At 40.3% G+C, this 20,393-nt stretch overlaps 1 protein-coding gene across 1 annotated transcript in view; it reads left to right on the top strand.

Moving 5' to 3' along the window:
• Window positions 1-20,393, top strand: part of LOC142581388 (uncharacterized) — a 74,069-nt gene that overhangs the window by 17,543 nt on the left and 36,133 nt on the right. The window contains exons 6-9 of the mRNA XM_075691206.1: window positions 3,053-3,132; window positions 5,778-5,945; window positions 6,713-6,891; window positions 15,770-15,896. Of these exons, the coding sequence (XP_075547321.1) occupies window positions 3,053-3,132; window positions 5,778-5,945; window positions 6,713-6,891; window positions 15,770-15,896 (554 nt within the window). The remainder of the gene's footprint in view (window positions 1-3,052; window positions 3,133-5,777; window positions 5,946-6,712; window positions 6,892-15,769; window positions 15,897-20,393) is intronic.

Genomic DNA, 20,393 nt, shown 5'->3' with positions numbered 1-20,393 from the left:
TATGGCCATTATTCAGCAATGTATAAGCCTCACCAGTTCTTCTAATCTCACTGAGGCTGATGATATCCCAAACAATGTCTGATAGTTCCTCAGAGTCCTGCTAAGCTAGCCCCACTTGACAGAGTTCGGCAATTAAAGATTGACAGAGTCAGTTTCCATTGGTGGCCTGTCCGGACCCAGAGATTCTTAGCACCCTCTGCTGCATTACAGGTCTGACCGCCGCCTTGGTCAGGTGCTTCGCAGCTGCTGGGAACTGAGGGCCATGGGTTTATTGAAGGAATCACCTTAAGCTTGCACAATTTCTTACTATGCCCTGATCACCGTAGGAAATAATAAAAGTATGGTATTGTGCTGCATGCCAAATGAGAGCAGTAGATGTTTCTTCCTCGCCTCTCATAATACTGCACAAGCTGTGTGGAGCAGACAGAATATTTTCAGCACACATGTTAATTTTTCAGATCGAAATAAGGCAACACATAGATATCACTGTACAGAAAACATGCCACAGGAAGGAACAAATGAAATGCACTTGTGTACTGAAATAGCTGAGTTTCACCATACTGCCATTATTCAAATAATTCTAGCAGACTCTTCAGTGAAGAATCTCTATAATATGAGGAAAGTTATTGGTAATCACAGTATATACATGGTAAGAAAAACAAATAGTGAGACAAAAATTTGTGCTTGAATAAAGGCATTTCATAATGTATGAACAGTTCATTAAGAAGCACCTTTTCTTTTGTACTCATACTGCTTATTGCATGTAGTATCTAACTGCCTTACTGCATCAAATAAATAAATGGTTGAGATGTTGACCCTTTGACCTGCAGGATGAGTTCAGCTGGTATTAAAAAACTAAATGATAATGACCATATTTTTAAAATATGCATCCTGTGGTGGAGAAAGTGGAATTTAAAAGAAAGTGTATTGCTGCCATAGGCTTCTGTTTTTTGGTGCAAAGGAGTGGCACGTGATGTCTCTAGAAAAGAAAATTCTGGCTTCAGTCGCACAGAGTCAGCGAAATGATAACTCTTACGGACAGAGATAGTAAGTCAAACATGGTCACACTGAGAAATAGCACAAATGGCAGGAGTCTAGCTTATGCAGCAAATGTTAGATTACAAAAGCTGGATTTATACGGTATATGCAGTGTCGCATTAGACATTTTTAGCTTATATCTAAGTGAAAGGAAACAATATGTATGTGTAAATAATTTTGCTTCGACGATTAAATCAAACTCTCTCGGTGTTCCTTAGGGCAGTATATTAGGCCCTTTTCATTCCAAATTATACATAAATGATATTGTAAACATCGATCGTTCAGCAAAATTTATCGTTTATGCTGATGATAAGAGTGCATTTTTTGCACATGAAAACATTCACAAGTTAATTCAAAAAGGAAATCATTTATTACAGAAGTTATACGGCTAGGCTTGCTCAAATGGGCTAGTAATTAGTGCAGAAAAATACCAAGGCGGTAATTTTTCAAGCAAAAGGCACACAAGTGGATGTAACTTCTTCTCTATATCTCAATAATAACACTATCCAAATTGTCAATCACATTAAAACTTTAGGTGTCATATTTTCAGATAGCATGTTATGGGACACACAAGCACTGCAGGTGGTAACAAAAACAGCACCTATACTTGGCATAATTTATTGCAACCATTATTTACTTCCGTTGAAAACAATACTTATTATCTACCATTCATTGTTTCTATCCTGTGCTCATTACTGTTTCCTAATATGGGGTGACACAATGCAAACAAACATTAATAAGCTTACAAGACTTCAAAAAAGATTTGTTAAAATTGTTGTTAAAGAAAGTGTAATCATTCTGTTAGTTATATACAAGAAAAATAGAAATTAATAGGTATGCAGAATCTTTACAATTACAACATTTGTAAGGCTATAAAAAATGAACTTATACAACGAACAATAATTTCTTAACTGTCCAACCTTAAGCCCACTGGAAATAGATATGCTACACGCCAGCATAATCGCTGGTTAGTGCCCCGATCATGCACTAAGTATGGCAACCAGATGCTATATAATATTATTCCAAAGATGTTAAATTATCTTATTAGCATTGATGTGAACATTGAAAATATAACTTCAACAGATGTTATAGCATTGTTGCTATAACCTTAGTGCTAATTTATAGCAGCCATTCATTATAAGTGTGATTTATCCAATTGTATAACAGTAATCCAGTTCTATGTCTTTTCAACATGCGTGTATATTTTACCTACTTTTTTTTTCATGCTTGAGCAATAACTGTTGTATCCTGTTAAACTTTGTTTCGCAATAATTCTGAATTATTGTCGTAATAATTATCCGATCTCATGTTTGATATCTTATGTTTACTATTAGATGTCACTGCTTTGCGGCCCTTTTGTAGATAGTGGGAGCTAGTCAAGCTGCTTTTGTGCAGCTTTTACTCCCGCCATCCTTCATGTACAACACATGATAATAAAGATTCGATTCTGTTCAATTCAATGTGACAAAGTGCCACAGTACACATGCAGCTTATAAAGGCTTAGAAGAAGTCCTGTGTAGTCCTAGCGCAGTGCTGCTTTTTGTTTGCACCCGCACTTTACAACCAAAGAGTGTAGGCGTCGCAGGCAGCATGTAATAAACACTGGAAATTGCTTTTTCTTTTTTTTTCCAACTTGGTGGCTTGTTGTTTTTGTATGTGTTTATTTATCTTTCTGCTCTGTGCCCCATTAATTCGGGCAAGCAACAAGCAAACATGCTTTAACTGGGCTCTGACTGCCAGTGTTCTTTGGAAGGTTAGTTAGATTTCTGAACACTGCCGCATTGTGTGAAAAGATGCTGTCACTGCTACATGACCGTATGCACCTGCCATTGTGAGTGTAAACACTTTCTCATGGGTGCTGTGCAGAGGGGCCTACAGGTGGCATGACCGACACTGTGCACGAGGTATATAACTAAGTAGGCTGCAGCATTATTATTTCGCTTTGCTAGTACTTGAGTAACATTCAGCAAGCCCGGGGCTGAGGAATATGAGTGACCCTGTCTTTTATTTGCAGGTCGATGAGACTCTTGTAACAAAGCTTCATGGCTTCTTCCCAACAATTGATCAGGAAACAATAAGGGGTCTTCTTTACAAGTAAGATACCTTTTGTTATTGCACTAAGGGTAGTGAGCTGGGCTTGTTGGTTTGGGTTGAAAGAATGCATTTTCTAGAAAGACTATTTATGTGAATGTACACGAAACCTGTCAATGTCAATATATATAAAAACAACAAATAAAAGCAGTGCACACACTTTACATATGCACACCAATCAAAACATCCTGCAGGTATTCTATTTTTGTTGTAGATATTCTATTGAGTAAAGTTTCTGCACTACATTTATTGGTTATTTTCGTGTACATATAATTTGTCATTTTTGTAAGTAAGCCACTAGTAGATAGTCCAGTGGTTGTTTTGTCCTCTCTGTCCCTGTCTGCATCTGTAATCATTCCACTAGAAGAATGAAAAATGTGTCCCTGTTTGGATTGCACGCACAAATTCAGTGTAACACAATGGTCTGGCAAGTGTACTTGGAATTGTCATCATGTTGTCACATTTACCAAGAGGTGTTATCTATACTATCTGTTTTCACATTGAGCTTTAAAAGGTATTAGTAGTACATAAGATTCCAGCTTTCTTGTATACAAGCAGCATGATGTGGCACTACCACACAGAATCCTGTTTGGCTAAGCTCAGCAAACATATAATATGTTCCTACATTTAAAGCTGCACTTTTCTGTAATGTTTTGTATTGGTGTAGTGTCATCCACTCTTAGGGTAAACCTGCGAGTTTGTGGTCTGAGCTAGCTCAGAAAACATATACTATGTTCCTACTTTTAAAGGTGTGCTTTTATGTTATGTTTTGTAATGGTATAGTGTCATCCACTCTTAGGAGAAACATGCTAGTTTGCGGTCTGAGCTCTGCATTCAGCGTGCCATGTGCAATCGTTTTGAGTGCTCGCGCATGCATGTTGTGAGCCAAAGGTGGAGATTATGGGCTACCTCATTGCTTGGGTCACTGTAGCTTTTCTTGTACCTCTGTGGAACGAGTGTCATTCTTATATGTCACTACAGGTCAAGCATTGTTTGTTCTATGCTTTGATACAGAATTAACTGTTGAGGGAATGGAAAGATTATTCCAGAAATATTGCTAGGCCCCTGCAGCTCAAATGTTATGGGCAGAATTGCTGGATTGCTAGATTTTTTAGTCCTAAGGTATGGAATATATCCTAGTTCTCACAGCCTCCAAGATGCTGTAGCAGATGCCATCATAAAAGCTTTGTTCTTTTTATGCCACTCTTGTAAAACATGCTAATACTATGTTAAGTTCAATATTTTTGTAGGTGTCGGCACTTTGTGTAGGAGAGCAGAAAGCAGTCCATGGTTATGATATTTTTTTTTTAATGCCTTGGAGCAAGACTAACCTAAAGTCAGTAGCTCAGGAATGACACAGGACGCTAAATGAACTCAATACTGAGTTGTATCTTAAAAATTTAGCATTTCATTGTGATCATTCGAAAAGCAACCAGAAAGCAAAAAAAAGAAATGCAAATTTCAACCTTTTAAAAAAAAATTGTGCAGAAACCATCGATGATGCTTGTCAATGTAAGCAAATAGCCGAACTCTTGAAGAAAGCTATTCGCTTTATTAAAGGAATGGTGCACTTGGTGACATATATTAGTTGCAATGAGGATAGTTATGTAGAATTTGTTGTTTCATTGCACAATTCTGAACATCTGTAGTGGCAGTACAGGTGGAGAGCACGTGTGTCTCAGAGAGCTATGAGTGGCGTTAAGCGATGAACGTGCCCTTTGCTTCGGTGTTTTTGTTCAAACCTCTGGCCACTAACCCTGTAAATGGGTGAAAAAGCCAAAGAAAGTTATTCGCTTTGAAAGGAAAGTAATGACAGCACAGCAGAAACATGAAGAATGGCTATGGAAGTCATTAGTGGAACATTGCAACAAGTGTCCTTGCACTCCCATATTTGAAAAGACAAAATTCATAGGGAAAGGAAAAAGTAAGAGGGAAAGAGAATAGAGTCATCTCACATTTGAAAGCAAGGAGCTACATGTGTCTCTCTCTTGCATTGTCGGAAAAGGAAATAGCATTTTTGCATGAAAGATTAGGATGTTGGTGATTTTGCAGATGTATATGTGACTGGTGTATGCATGCCTATGGTGGAAAATGTATAAAATGGCTGGAGAATGTCAAATAAACTTCCAGTTGGCTGTCAACGCTTGTCTATGGCATTTGTTTCTTCATGTCCTTGTTCTATTCGTGCTTTTCAACCTCAGTTCTAAATGCCAAATTTCTTTACCAAGTATATATGTGACACATTATTCTTAGTTGAGGTGCAAAAGAAATATTGGCACATCAGTACTGTGAAAATTCACAGAGTGGAGGAAGTTCCATGAAAAGGAATTGTCATTTGCTGTGCTGTAGTACAAAGTTATAAAAGGAAATATATAAGGATTTTTTGGGATGAAGGCTTTATAGGTGAAGAAAAATTTGTCCCCCCTGGACCAGGATGAATTTTTCTTCACCTGCGAAGCTTTCTGACAAACTCTTTCTTTTGTAGCTCCGTGTTACTGTCAGATGGCTGACAGTTTTTCCCTTTCATATAGAAAAATATTGTTGGGCATCTTTGAATGTCCAAAGAGGCTTTTCTATAAATTCATGTAAACCTTTGTTAACATATGTTGTCACACACAGTCACTGCAACCCATGACATTGCTATGCAGGCACAACAACCAAGAGCATGAGGTTATTCGTATGCTGGTGTCCGGCCCCAACAATTACATCATCCGGCACCAGAGTGCAGCACCAAGCTCACCAAAAATGAAGCTGCGGTATCTCAAGCTGCTGTTTCCTGAAGCTGACGAAGCAATGCTCTTCAACATGCTCTATAAGTAAGCTCCCTAATACCTTATCAGTAGTACCTTTTCCTCGCACTACAACACAGGTTGTTGCTAAAGAGACACCAAAAATGATATTATAGTTCATTTATTTGCTCCCAAAAATTTCAATCTGCATTTCCTACACCATATTTCGTAATTACTATGCTCATTTAAGTGCAGCTTTCTTGAAAACTTTTCATTCAAGCATTGGCCAGTTTGGCCACTGTATAAATGCCTGCCAAGAAATGATTTTGTAAACAAAATTCTCTATGCTGTCTGCAAAATGATATCATTCATGGTATATTTCATGGTTTATTCCCCACTTGTACTAGTTCACTCTGTCTTCTGCGTGGTCCTTGACTTTTGCATGACCTTGTACACATTCTTTCTCATTTTCATCATCATGCATATTTCCAAGCAGTGCAGTCAATATCAAAATTTCGACCATACCATCCTACATGCATGTTCTAGAAGCATTATACCAAAAGCAGTCACTGTTGTATCAAAGTTTCTGACAATGCTACCAATAAGGATAGTGTGAAGCAGTCTTAAAGGAACCAGAAGGCAATTAACATGCAGAAAGTTAATAAATCTTTGATTTCTTCTGTGTTGCTCATGCAGATATGTGAAATGACTGAACCTTCGATAATATTTCTCATAACAATATGAAGCCTGATGACATGGTCATTTTTGCTGCTTAGCTGTTTCAGCTTACCTCTGCGCTCTTCAAGAGTCACACTGACAGTATATTACTTTCATTTGTCCTCATTTTGCTGCAGCTGTGATAACAATGCCCAGGAGGCCATGACAAGGCTGCATGACCTGGGCTACAAGAAGCGTGATGCACCATTGCCCAAGGGCACGCCCATCAAACAGGTGGCACCTGCCAAACCGCCTATTATGGAATTTCGCAGGCCCTCCCAAGTGGTACCACCCACCAAGGCAGATCGGCAGAAGCGTATGTCTTCTTAGCAGCTCTCATTTGGAAAGAATGTACCTAGTGATTCTGTAAGCTACTGCAACTGTCGACTCTGGCTAATGCTGTCTAAGTAGCCTGTGCATATAAGTAAATATAAACCACGAGCTGTGGCTCAGTGTATCTGGCATTCAGCTGCTGAGCACGACATGGCAGGATTGCATCCATGCTCACAGAGCCACATTCCGATTGAGCAGGAATGGTACAGTGCTCATGTACTTATATTTTGACGCACATTATTCTCAGCCTGTGGGAAAGCACCACCAGCACATTGCACACTACAGAAGCGCTGGTTGTGTTTCTGAGGTCTGCAGGCCTTAGCGAAACCGCGAATAGCTTTAGTGTGTTTGTGTGTCGTTGGGTGTACGTACCATTTATGTGTTTGTGTGATGCTGTGTATACCATAATTATCACCCAACAACTGAAGTAGCATACCAGATGATAAGTCAGGGTAACTTCTTCAGGTTTTCATTAAAGTCAGCATTTTTCTCTCATATTAAAGAGTTCGAAGATAAGAAAATAAATTCAGAGCCCTCCACTATAGCATCTCTCATGACTCAGCTGTTGTTTTGGGTCGTTAAACCCCATGAATGATTATTAAGCATAAAGTGCCTGCTGTTTTTCGTAGGTCATGTTGACTCTTGTTTAGGGAGTGTGTAGGTGCTGAAGTATTGAAATATAAATCAAGCGTGAAATGTTTGGGAAAAGATAGATGTGAGTTAAATTGTTGAATATTGAGCGTGCAGTGCGAAAAATAAGGAATAGTTGAAACAATAGAGATATTGAACTATAATTGGAATTTGTGGCAGTAAATTATGTAAATGGTTTGTGCAGTGGAGTGTATGTATATTGATTTTGGTACCATTGTGCATGGATGGAGTTCAGTATTTTTAGGCCTGAACTGAAGGACAAGAATTAAACTTATTTTTGGAAGATTGCATCTAACCAACAAAAGAAAAGAAATAGTAATCCCGGACAGTTTTTAAAAAGGAGAAAAGAAAGAAATAGAGTGCCCAGGAGTTCTGTAATGTTAAAATAGTTGTAAAAGGGAAGTATTACCATATGCCAATTGTGTACACTTGGCATATATAATTAGTGCTTTTTCATATTGCTCACTGGGTATGAAGTTTAGCTGCTGTGCACGAAGTCGTGGGTTAGATTCCTGGCCATTACTACCGGCTTCCAGTAGAGGTGGCGTGCAAAAATGGTCTTGTACTGTATGTAGGGTGGATGTTAAAAAACCCCAAATGATCCAAATTAATCCAATGCTGCTCACTATGGCATCTTTAATAGCCCATGTGTCACTTTTGGACATCAAAGCACCATAATTTAATTCATTCATATGGGAACAGTGTAAAAAAGTACATTTGTCCTCATTATAATCATAAATGAGTGGTGATAAACCGAAATATTAAGTGAATTTATGAGTTTTTTTCAATCATGGCCAAGTTCCATTGTGTCACACAGCCTTCTTCAGTCACTGTGCTAATGACATGTGCCTGAAAACCTAAATGCATAAATACCAAAGATTACAGCACAGTGACATAAAATTATAGGCCTTTACATGGCAAAACCACAATATGATAATGAGGCACGTCATAGTGGGCGACTCCGGAATAATTTGGACTACCTGGATTTCATTGACATCCACCTAAATGTAATTACACGGGTATTTTCACATTTCACCCCCATCGAAATTCGGCTGCTGTGGCCGGGATTTGATCTGGTGACCTCCATGCTCAGCAGCCAAACACCATAGCCAAGCACAGAGACATGTGCATTGAGTAGGCTTGTGTGAATATTCGATATTTTCTAATATTCGATCAAATATATGTTATTCAATATTCGTTTCAGCTGGAATTTCAGTATTCAATGTTTTTGAACTATTCAAAACAAACGAATATACATACCTTTTTGTGTATAAACCGCATCCTCAATTACAACACCCCAGAAAGAAAAAGGTATCCGCATTTGTAACCCGTAGAAATAACTGCATACAACACCCGAATCTTTGTAAAAACAGTCTTCATTCGCGGATGCACGAATCGTCCATGTCATATGCTTTGCCACTGGTTCTGTTGCCCACCTCTTCAGCAACACTAATGACAGACAACTTTGTCTTAAAGTGCAACACCGGTGATTTTTTGACCATGTCAAAGTAATGAAATATTTAGGTGCCCGAGACCCCCCTGTCACGCGTCTGACAGTAGAATTGTTTCGCTAATTCGCAAATAACTTTAAATAAGCAAAAAAAGCGCGAAAACGAAACCGAAACCTGAAAAAGCAGTTGAGCGAACCTCTCCGTGTGGCGTCACGAGTGTGTTCACCGGGGAAGGCGCACAAGGCATGCCAGTCTCACCCGCTAGCAGCAAAGAGCAGACACTCGGCTGAATCATGATCGCGCCAAATCTTCGGGTGACAATGTCAGCTGCATCAGCTCTTCGGATCTGTCAAATATTGACAGGTGTGATTCTGACAAATTCAATAGCCACTAATCGCCGTTTGCATTCGACCCGCCACCATGAGAGCCAGTGCCCATGTGCCACATATCTTGCTGCAACATGAAGCCCAAAGGTAGCCCAAAGCACTGATATTATACATGCTGCTTGCTATATTAGGTGTTTCACCCCTTCTCAGGGAAACGCTTCGCATGCTTACGGTTAGATGTGGAGCACGACTTTTCGCATTTGTATCTCGCAAAAACGCAGCTGACAGCCCAAAGCACGGAACGGTGCATTTGTTTACATCGGCAGGTGCAACGACCACTCGTCGTTCGCTTGAGATATAATACTAGTCACTCATCGTTGACATCAAATAATGTCAGAACATATCAAAACAGGCAGATTGTGTGCATGTAAGCACCGTTGCATCACTCTGAATCGTGCTGATATGAGCGACCGTGCACCTTCAAAAACATCGAGCAGGAGACTATAGTACGGGAGCGTTATGCTGCCTACTTATCATTCTTCATATTCTCTTCATGCACACAATATGTTCCTTAAAGTGTACATAGATGAGGACTTTGTGCTTGTGATCGTTCATTTAGAGAATGCTTAGTTTTCTCATGGAAACGCCGATGCCAGTATAGACACCATTGGCAGCTGAACTAGGTGATTGTATATGCTGCTGTATCGAGGGGCCTATGCTTGCTGCCCATTTGGGATACGAGGCAAGCAGTGCACCTCAGAAGTTAAATAATGAGTTAGCATGACAATACGTAAAAATACACCCATCTTCGTAGTCGCATTTAATTTAGGGAAGTGCTGATGAGTGCGGCGGGCAGCTTTCTGTTGAAAATGGCAATGTACCGATGTCGATACTACGCCGTGTCGTCACTTCTCGCTTTTTGTGTTGGCACTGTGTGAAATGAGGAATGGTTTATTTCAAATCCGTATGGGCAAAACTGAACTACAGAAGGAGTTTTCTTCATCCTGATGGCTTAATTAGCTTCAGTTCAGTCGCTCAGGTTCGCCAGCAGCAGATGCAGGAACTACGCCACTGTGACACATAGGCTTAACCTCGGCTGAATGCAGTCGGCATCGGCTCAAACTGTGTGTGCGGATGACGAGGGCTGAGTTCGTGCAGCCAACAACGCAACACCGCTTGCCTCCAATCTCTTGCACGTCCACAGGGAACGCAACTTCTTGCGACAGCAACTTCTCATCACGCCATGCACTAGCTCACAATTATCGACTCCTCGATGCTCTCGTCGCTGTCGTCTGCATGATCCCGGCGTGCTCTGCATGGAACATTTCTCACGTCATGCACAATGTGGCCTGTAACTGAGGAGGAGGCAAGGTAGGGTGTTCGAGGAAATTCATTAAATTCATTATAAAAATCTGTACAACTTTCAAACCTGCTTTTTTGAGGACATGACGGTAGTGTTCAGAGAAACTTACCAGCGAATTTCATCGACATTCATTGACATAAAAAAATCGCCGGAGTTGCCCTTTAAAGGTGGTTTCACGGCAGCACAAGCCGTGCTACCCTGAAACTGCACCTTGAGGCATAATTCGCATATAACCAGCACATCCATTTTACTGTTGTTTTTTTTTTTGTCGGCGTGCTTGCAGAAAAGAATGCGTTAAGCTCGTATGTAAATGGAAAGCATCAAGCTGAATTTGCCCAACACAACATAAACTGCTTGCGTTGCACAGTCAAGGTCACACTTCACAGCGTCATGATGACATGTCAGGCAAAAGCGAAATGCTCCCACAGCCTTTACCACTGCGAAATTTTTACTAGACTGAAGTACAACAGTTAGCAAAAGCCTGTAAACATATTTTCTTTGCAGCTGGAGTTGTAGGAAATGTTGAACTTGAATTTTTGCTTGAATATATCAGAATGACTGCACTTTGATAATAAACTGACTCCAGAAATGAATATGTTTCCTTCTGCGCAAACAACGAACCAACTTTTCTTAGATTCGTCAAAATTGGCTCTCTTGTTTGAAGTTTGAAGTTGATTTTTATTTACCACAAAGTACAATATCAAGGTTTTATGCAAGTCTCACAACTATTCGAACTATTCGCTTTGAACCAAAAATGTAACGCTCGCAAAAGCCTAGCATTGAGCCATTTTGTATGAAAATAGATTACCAAGATTGTACATTTACCAAAATAATAGTGAAAAAAAATTTGAGCCATCAGTTTGTAAAAAATATTTTACCTACAAGACAGCACCATCCTTTTAATTTTAGTTTTAAAGGGAACCGTAGTTAGGTGAAATAATCAAAAGGTATTCTGGGATTCACGACAAGTGCTCTTGTCCCATTTTTCATGCTGTTTCTCTGTTGTCAAACCATAACAAGCTCAAGTTCACATAGTGGGTCAAGTGCTGTGTTTTTCTTGTTTCGGAGTATTACTGCCATCAGGCTCTTCAATCAACTATATTGTACACTTCATAGCAGCACACTATGCTGCCTTCTTCACATGAGCTTTACATTAAAGCCTTACATTCCCATGTGTTTCGTTGTCCTGCAACAAACTGCTGCTATAGATAGAATGGTGAAAAGTGCAGAAAACCACTAGAAAGAAAGATAGAACACTTGTGCACCTGCTTCACCTTTATTTCTAGTCCTGTTGTCTGCAATGTTCACGATGCCATCCACAAAACAGTTAGCGCAATTTTTGTACTATTATGCTATTCCGCAGAGCCACTGAATGTGCTGTGCTCTTACACCCTGGCCTGTGAGAGCAAAACTCATTGAGAAACCGACCCACAAGACACTGCCAAATGAACTAGCATCTTCCATAAAAGCATGTTTACTCGAAGTTTGTTGCTATGATTTCATAACTGAAAAACAGCTTGAAAACAGGACAAGAAAGAGTTGACAGAACAAGGCAACCAACATTAGTGCTGTGAGACCACAGTTTACATGTGATAAGAGAGAGAGGCGGAAAAATTAATGTTATGGGCACTCTTTCTGATTCGGTTTTGATTTCAGTGAGCCTATGAAGGTGAAATAATTGTATGTGTGGCTATTGTCACAAAACCTTTTTATCTGAGGCATTAATTAAAGAGTAATTGCCACGGCTCTGTTAACTAGATGCATAACCACACAAATTGCTCCTTATATCTGGACACTTGAAGTGCAAACATAAGGAAGCCACTATGACTCATATTGCCCGAACTTAAAAATATTGGTGCAGTTTGGAAAAATACTCCATAGGCACATTCTCTATGAGTAAAGTCAATACTTCCTGCTAGAGCAAAACAACTTACCTGAACTAGTTATTGCATATACTCGAGTAAAGGCTGCACTCATGTAAGAGCTGTAGCCCCACTTGGCATACCAAAATTAGAAAAAAAAAAGATAAAGTTAGAAAAAAGTTTAAAGATGCCAACCAGACTGTTGTAGGGAGCATTCTTGCAGCTTGTGTTACATGCTCTTGGATTCTGAGCATGTGGCATGTGCAGTGTTCGGACATTGTTGTTAAAACCTTTGGTGTCACAGACATACCTAACTCCATGGAGGGCACTGTAGATGACTATCAATGAGTGTGCTGATGAACTCAACCTGAGCAGCAGTGACAGTGGTGAGAACTAGATGGGCACCAACTGCATGGCATGCACGTGTGAACAAATAAGTGTGTTATGAAAACAATAGTGTTCACTATTTTTGCGCAAAAGAATTGCGCATACTACGCACAACCAGGAAAATTGGACCAAAATGGCCCACCCTTGTGTAAGGGCTGCACATCATTAAGATTGTCGAAAAAAAAGTGTGGCTGTTACATGAGTATGTACCGTAATTTTTGTAATGGCAAAAGGATTTCCTCATTTAGGTTAATCATGCTGAATGAAAGTTATATGTGTACTTTGTGGTAGTTGTGTGAGCCAAGAAATTTCTTGGGGGAATCACTCAGAGGCACTGTGAGCTGGCCATTGTGCATTGGTGTTCGACCCCTACTTCACGCTACTTTCTGCTGGACGATTTTGTGCCGTCCTCTTTCTTCTTTTGTCTCATTGCAGCTGTTATTAAGGAAGCTGACTATTCATAACTGGTACATAAGCATGTCTGTCGCATTAAGGTGGTCACGAGGTCTAACACTCTTCTTTCCTCTTTTGTCTCATTGCAGCTGTTAGTAAGGAAGCTGACTATTTAGAATTGGGACATAAGCATGTCTGTCGCATTAAAGTGGTCACGAGGTCTAACATTAGGCGTTCAGATGGATGCTGTAGAAAGCAAATGCCAACTATTTTGGAAGACTAGAAAGATTGCGGAAGAAAAAAACTGCAGATTAGGCCAGCATGTGCAGGATACTCGCATGAGCAGTTGAAATGCAATGGGCATGCTCAGTTCAGGTGGTGAAGGTATGGGAGCATGTCCCATTGTGGGATGTTCAGTTACCGCATACTTCTGCCACATCACCAACAGAGCACCACTCGCCTTGCTGCTGTCTCAGCTGTTCATGTTATGCGATTGAGGGGTGAAAACCAGTAAAAAGACACAACATAAACAAGCAAGAAGACCCTTCATGATTGACCGGTTTTCACCCTTCAAGCGGCCCAGCTGTCGACCCTTATGCTGTGTGGCATTGCCCATGGCAGCATGCACATGCCATGGAGCCTGGCATGCCCTTATCTCTCGTGTATTGCTTTCTTGCTGAAATTGCATTCTTTTCTTATGCCCATTGTCATCCTGCTATCATCGACGTCTTAACCAAGCCACATGCCACATGCTGGCCTTAAAACGTGAATATGAAAACATTGGAGCAAAATTTTAGAGAAGGTCTGACGCAGAATATTCACAAAAGAATGACACCATTTGATTTAATCACATGTGGCACTACAACTATTTCCAAGTTGGTTCAGACCTCTTTCCCTGTGCAGGTACTCGCAAAGGTCACTCACAAAAATAATCAGAATGATTGCAGTTTAATCTCAATAATATACAGGCACAAAAAGAGACAGCTGCATGTTATCACACTATTTCAGTATTCCAGCACAGCAGATCACTGCATAAGTGTAGTTACCACATCTTTCATTTCACCAGTTCCTATCTGTTTTCCCATGCCAACTATGCTAATACATGCAATTCATTCCCATAAAAACTGCACTTGCGCAAGGACAGCACCCCGTTTAAGGCGGGAGCATCATCTATTGGCGGCCTGCCTTTTCCAGAACCTCTCTCAAAGAATAATGGCTGTCATAGCAGCCAGAAGGGACTTAACCAAATAGTAGGGTCCTGTAAAAAGTTCCATTTCTGCTGTTAAAAGCTGTCGAAGTCATGACTGCTGTTGCTTTTTCTTTTCCACACACTGAGTGCCCATGAGGTGCCTGATTTATAAATAAATGTCTTCTTTCCATTACTGTCTGTCTGATGTCTGACAGCTCCCTGACTACTTTTCACATTTCCTGGCAACTGCAGGTTATGTACACGTAATGTTTACTGGGAAATACTGGCGGTGAATGCTAAGCACGAAGATGAGCTTTCTGGTAGAAACACGGCCTCTTGCGTGGGCCGATCTCCTGTTACTGTTTCGTGACATTTAATATTTCAGTCTGAGAAGATCTAACATAAAAGGTATGCACTGTCAGTGCCTTTTTACATGATATTTGTTTGTGGGTTGTCATTCTCAAAATTCCAAGGAATAACTTTGTAAAGAATGAAAGACAAGGTATGAGCAACTTAGGTGATAAAATAATGGTTGGCTATCTGTGCTTCAAAGTGATTTTTGCCGAAAAGACGGTTGATGCTGGACACCGGATGTGGGATGCCGATGCTGGATTTTCTGCGACACGGGGCCCTTAACGCTTTCGCGTTAATAGTTGTGGCAATGGCAACATGAGTTGTGCAGCAGCTTGGCAAAGCAAGTCGGCAGCAAACTGTGGCCGAAGGTATCACAGTGGGAGATGCATTGTAGCACCCATCACCTGAATTAAGCCTGCCCAGCAGGTTGCGTTCATTGTGCTATTTGCCAGACACTCTGCTATCTGCATTGCAATTGTCTATGTACTATCATTCTCAATATGAGTTGCAACATGGTGTCAAGTGCACAAGGGGCTCTAAGGCTATACAGCAGCACTGACATTAGAAAATTAGTGAACTAAATACCGATGATTGGAACAATGCTTAATTCATATTTTCATATGGCACTACTACCGTGTAGGTTCAGAGCTTCTTGTACTGTCGGCACCATGTTGAAACTTGTATTGAACGCTGTTGTGTTGGGTGCCATCATCATCATCCCTTCCACACCACGGCACAACAAGCCTGATAATGCCTGCTAGCCCAGTCTATGGCATTGCTAGTGTAGTAAAAAATTATTACGAGAGAATACAGGTCACTTTCTGGAAACAATAAGTATGGGATAAAAGGATATACTTCTAAAGTTTTGTTTTCTGTTGCATGCAGTGGTGTCACACCTTCATGAACAGTTCCCTGCGGTGTCCCAGACATTGCTCAACATGGCCCTGGAGAGCAGCCAGTACAATGAAGACAGGGCCAAACAGTTCCTCCAGGCCATGACTCCGCAGGACAGGTGCAATTTTTTTTAAACATTACAAGGTGATGGTTCCAGCTTCGACTTTTGGTGGTTGAAGCTGGAATAAATTGGTGTTGGACTGTTCAATTGTGATTTGTGTGTATCATCATCATCATCATCATCATCATCATCATCATGTTTTATGTCCACTGCAGGACGAAGGCCTCTCCCTGCGATCTCCAATTACCCCTGTCCTACGCCAACCGATTCCAACTAGCGCCCACGAATTTCCTAATTTCACCACTCCACCTAGTCTTCTGCATTCCTCAACTGCATTTCCCTTCTCTTGGTACCCATTCTGTAACCCAAAGGGTTAACGGTTATCTAACCGGCGCGTTACATGACCTGCCCAGCTCCATTTTCTTCTCTTGATGTCAATTAGACTATTGTCTATACCCATTTGCTCTCTGATCCAAACGACTTTCTTTCTGTCTCTTAACATTATGCCTAGCAATCTTCGTTCCATCGCTCTTTGCGCTGTCCTTAACTTGTTCTCAAGCTTCTTTGTCAGTCTCCAAGTCTCTGCCCTATATGTCAGCACTGGTAAAATGCACTGATTGTGCACCTTTCTTTTCAATGATAATGGTAAGCTTCCAGTCAGGAGCCGACATTGTTTGCTATATGCGATCCAACCCATTTTTATTCTTCTGTGAATTTCCTTCTCATGGTCGGGGGTTCCCTGCAATTAGTTGACCTAAGTAAACGTACTCCTTCACAGACTCTAGAGGCTGACTGGCGACCCTGAACTCTTGTTCCCTTGCCCGGTTATTCATCATTATCTCTTTCTTCTGCACATTAATTTTCAGCCCCACTCTTACATTCTCTCTGTTAAGGTCCTCAACCATTTGTTGTAACTCGTCTGCAGTGTTGCTGAATAGAACAATGTCATCGGCAAACCGAAGGTTGCTGATGTATTCGCCGTCGATCCTTACTCCTAAACCTCCCAGTTTAATAGCTTGAATATTTCTTCCAAGCACGCAGTGAATAGCATTGGAGAGATTGTGTCTCCTTGTCTGACTCCTCTCTTTATAGGTATCTTCCTACTTTTCTTGTGTAGAATAAAGGTGGCTGTGGAATGTCTGTAGATATTTTCCAAGGTATTTACGTAAGCGGTCTGTACTCCTTGATTACGCAGTGCCTCTATGACTGCTGGTATCTCTACTGAATCAAATGCTTTTTTGTAATCTATGAAAGTCATATAGAGAGGCTTATTGTACTCTGCGAATTTCTCAATAACCTGAATAATGATATGGATGTGATCCATTGTAGAGTATCTCTTCCTGAAGCCAGCCTGTTCCCTTGGTTGACTAAAGTCCAGTGTTGCCCTTATTCTATCTGAGATTATTTTGGTAAATATTTTATATAATACTGGAGTAAGCTAATGGGCCTATAATTTTTCAATTCTTTAACGTCTCCCTTTTTGTGGATTAGTATAATGTTTGCATTCTTACAGTTTTCTGGGACCCTTGCAGCCGATAGACACTTCATATAAAGAACCGCCAATTTTCCAAGCATTATGTCTCCTCCATCTTTGATTAAATCGACTGTTATTCCATCTTCTCCTGCCGCTCTTCCTCGTTTCATGTCTTGCAGGGCCCTTCTGACCTCATCGCTAGTTATAGGAGGAGCTTCTGTATGCTGTTCATTACTGTTTGTAATTGAGGTATCCTGACTCCTCTGGGTACTGTACAGGTCACTATAGAATTATTCCGCTGCTTTTACTATATCTTCAAGATTGCTGATGATATTACCCTGCTTATCTTTCAGTGCATACATCTTGGTTTGTCCTATGCCAAGTTTCCTTCTCACTGATTTCAGGCTGCGTCCATTATTTACAGCTTCTTCAGTCTTTCTCACGTTATAATTTCTAACATCACTTATTTTCGCTTTCTTGATCAGTTTTGACAGTTCCGCGAATTCTATCTTATCTCTTGAGTTGGACACTTTCATTCTTTGTCGTTTCTTTATTAGGGCCTTTGTTGCTTGGGAGAGCTTGCCTACTGGTTGCCTTGGTGCCTTGCCTCCCACTTCAGTTGCTGCCTTGAAGCCAGCCTAGTTAAGGTTTCATTCATTATCTCTATGTCATCTTCATCTCTCTATTCTAAGGCTGCATATTTGTTTGCAAGTACCAGCCTTAATTTGTCTGCTTTTACCCTTACTGCCCCTAGGTTGACCTGTTTCTTCTTGACCAATTTTACTCTTTCTATATTCAAATTGAGGCAAATCCTAGCCCTCACTAACCTATGATCACTGCAAGTTACCCTGTCTATCACTTCTATATCCTTCACTATGCTGGGATCAGCAGAAATTATGAAGTTAATTTCATTTCTTGTTTCACCATTAAGGATTTTCCCGGTCCAGTTTCTGTTGCTACGTTTCCTGACAAAGGTGTTCATTATTCGAAGCTTATTCCTTTCTGCGAATTCTACCAGCATCTCTCCTCTAGCATTTCTAGAATCGACGCCGTAGTTGCCAATTGCTTGTTCAACAGCCTGCTTTTTCCCCACTTTTGCATTGAAGTCGCCCATTACTACAGTAAACTGAGTTTGCACTTTTCTCATCGCTAATTCAACATCTTCATAAAAATGATCTACTTCCTCATCATCGTGACTGGATGTTGGAGCGTAGGCTTGTACTACCTTTAATCTATACCTCTTATTAAGTTTGATTACGACTACTACAGCTACCCTCTCATTAATGCTGTAGAATTCATCAATGTTGCCCACTATGTCCTTATGGATTAGGAATCCTACCTTGTATTGCTTCTTATCTAGGAGACCTCTATAGCAGAGGACATGTCCGTTATTCAGCAATGTATAAGCCTCACCAGTTCTTCTAATCTCACTAAGGCTGATGATATCCCATACAATACCTGATAGTTCCTCAAAGAGTCCTGCTAAGCTAGCCTCACTTGACAGAGTTCGGCAATTAAAGGTTGACAGGGTCATTTTCCATTGGCAGCCTGTCTGGACCCAGAGATTTGGGAAGTTGTAAAATAAGGCTGGAGATTATGGTCAAGGGACAGAGAGCCATAACATTGTGCAAAGAACATGAGAGAAGGTAACAATCATCCTTAAGATTCCAAGTTTAATAACAGTTTATGGCAGAGATTAGTATATTAAAACCTTTACTTAAATTGAGCAGAAGATAGAATCGGTAATCCAGTAGATAAGTAGAAAAGAGTATTTTGAATGGGAAATGCTGTGTTTATGAATAATTTAAGACCCACTCTGCCAAAACCTATTAAAAGTGTCTACAGGTCTGTGCCTTTAGACAGTCAAAGCTTTTAGACCATGTACTGTACATTACAACCTAGCATCACAACCATAATAAGTCATTATAAATGAACTCCCTCACTATGAATAAAAAGGTAAACCATTTCGAGTTGTCTCAGAGGCAAGTTAGAGGCAATTCAGAAGTGAGGCGTTTGAGGCTGCAACTGAAGATCTATAAATGTGTTGGATTTCATTGGGTGGGTGGAATTTGGTGGGAGTGGGAGTTTATCAGCAGTAAAACACCTTTGGTCCAGGATATAACATATGCCAGACCTGCTCTGATACCACTATAAACCCACAAGTAACATTAGTGTGCGCTGAATTTTAAATCACAGAGGTGGTCTGGAGCATTCATTTGAAGTTCCCCATATTTTTTTATAATTGGACTCTAATGAACGCCGCAATTCATAGAGGCATGCTCTGATTATGATGCTCCTTTGTCATCGTGTCTCTATTTACCACAAAGGTTTTTCTTTGTTGATGTTTTTTTGCTTTCTTCTTTTTTGACAACTCGCAGTATGCATGGCTTTGGTTTGATGCCAAAATGTTCATATTAATGAGATGCAGCTGTACAGTTCAATGTTTATGTTGCACACTTCTGAAATATTCAATTTACTTACCTTTTTTAAAAATTTGCCAACACTTTCATGGGGCATAACTCTTATTTCTCTGGATTTAATTATGTAGTTTCATTTCATAATTACACAATTTCAATTTTAAGAAGTTGAGACTCGTGCAGCACTACAGCTGCTTCAGCAAGAATGACTGACATAGAAGCAAGCAGTTTGTATCATTGCCAGCAAGAGCAAGTGGGGTATTGTGAGCTAGCAAAAACATCCAAATCTAGAGGCATTTGCTTGGTAACTTTATGGCAAATGTAACAGTTATCAAGTTTAAGGACAGCATGGTGTAACCTCCATCTGACTTTTCAATTGAATTTCTGGAATTTTCGATGTGGGTGATGTGCAAAAATGTGGTAGTATCTCACTGCACTGCAAACAAGGCCTTCTTCTTGTAGTCTGGCGATGCTCCTTTGTTTATGTTTCTATAGCTGACATGGCTAAAACCTATGGATTGGGTACCAACATCTGAAATGTGTAATTATAACCAGATTTCCAAAATTTTATACCTTAAAGATGCTTATCCACAACATGATAGCCAATGAGGAACCTATTTTAGACTTCTAAAGGACAGAAACCTAGATTTAATGGAATTTTTT

This window comes from Dermacentor variabilis, chromosome 1, assembly GCF_050947875.1.
Source record: "Dermacentor variabilis isolate Ectoservices chromosome 1, ASM5094787v1, whole genome shotgun sequence".
Classification (NCBI taxonomy): domain Eukaryota; kingdom Metazoa; phylum Arthropoda; class Arachnida; order Ixodida; family Ixodidae; genus Dermacentor; species Dermacentor variabilis.
The sequence above is the reverse complement of the archived record's forward strand: the minus strand, read 5'-3'. Positions and strand labels throughout refer to the sequence as shown.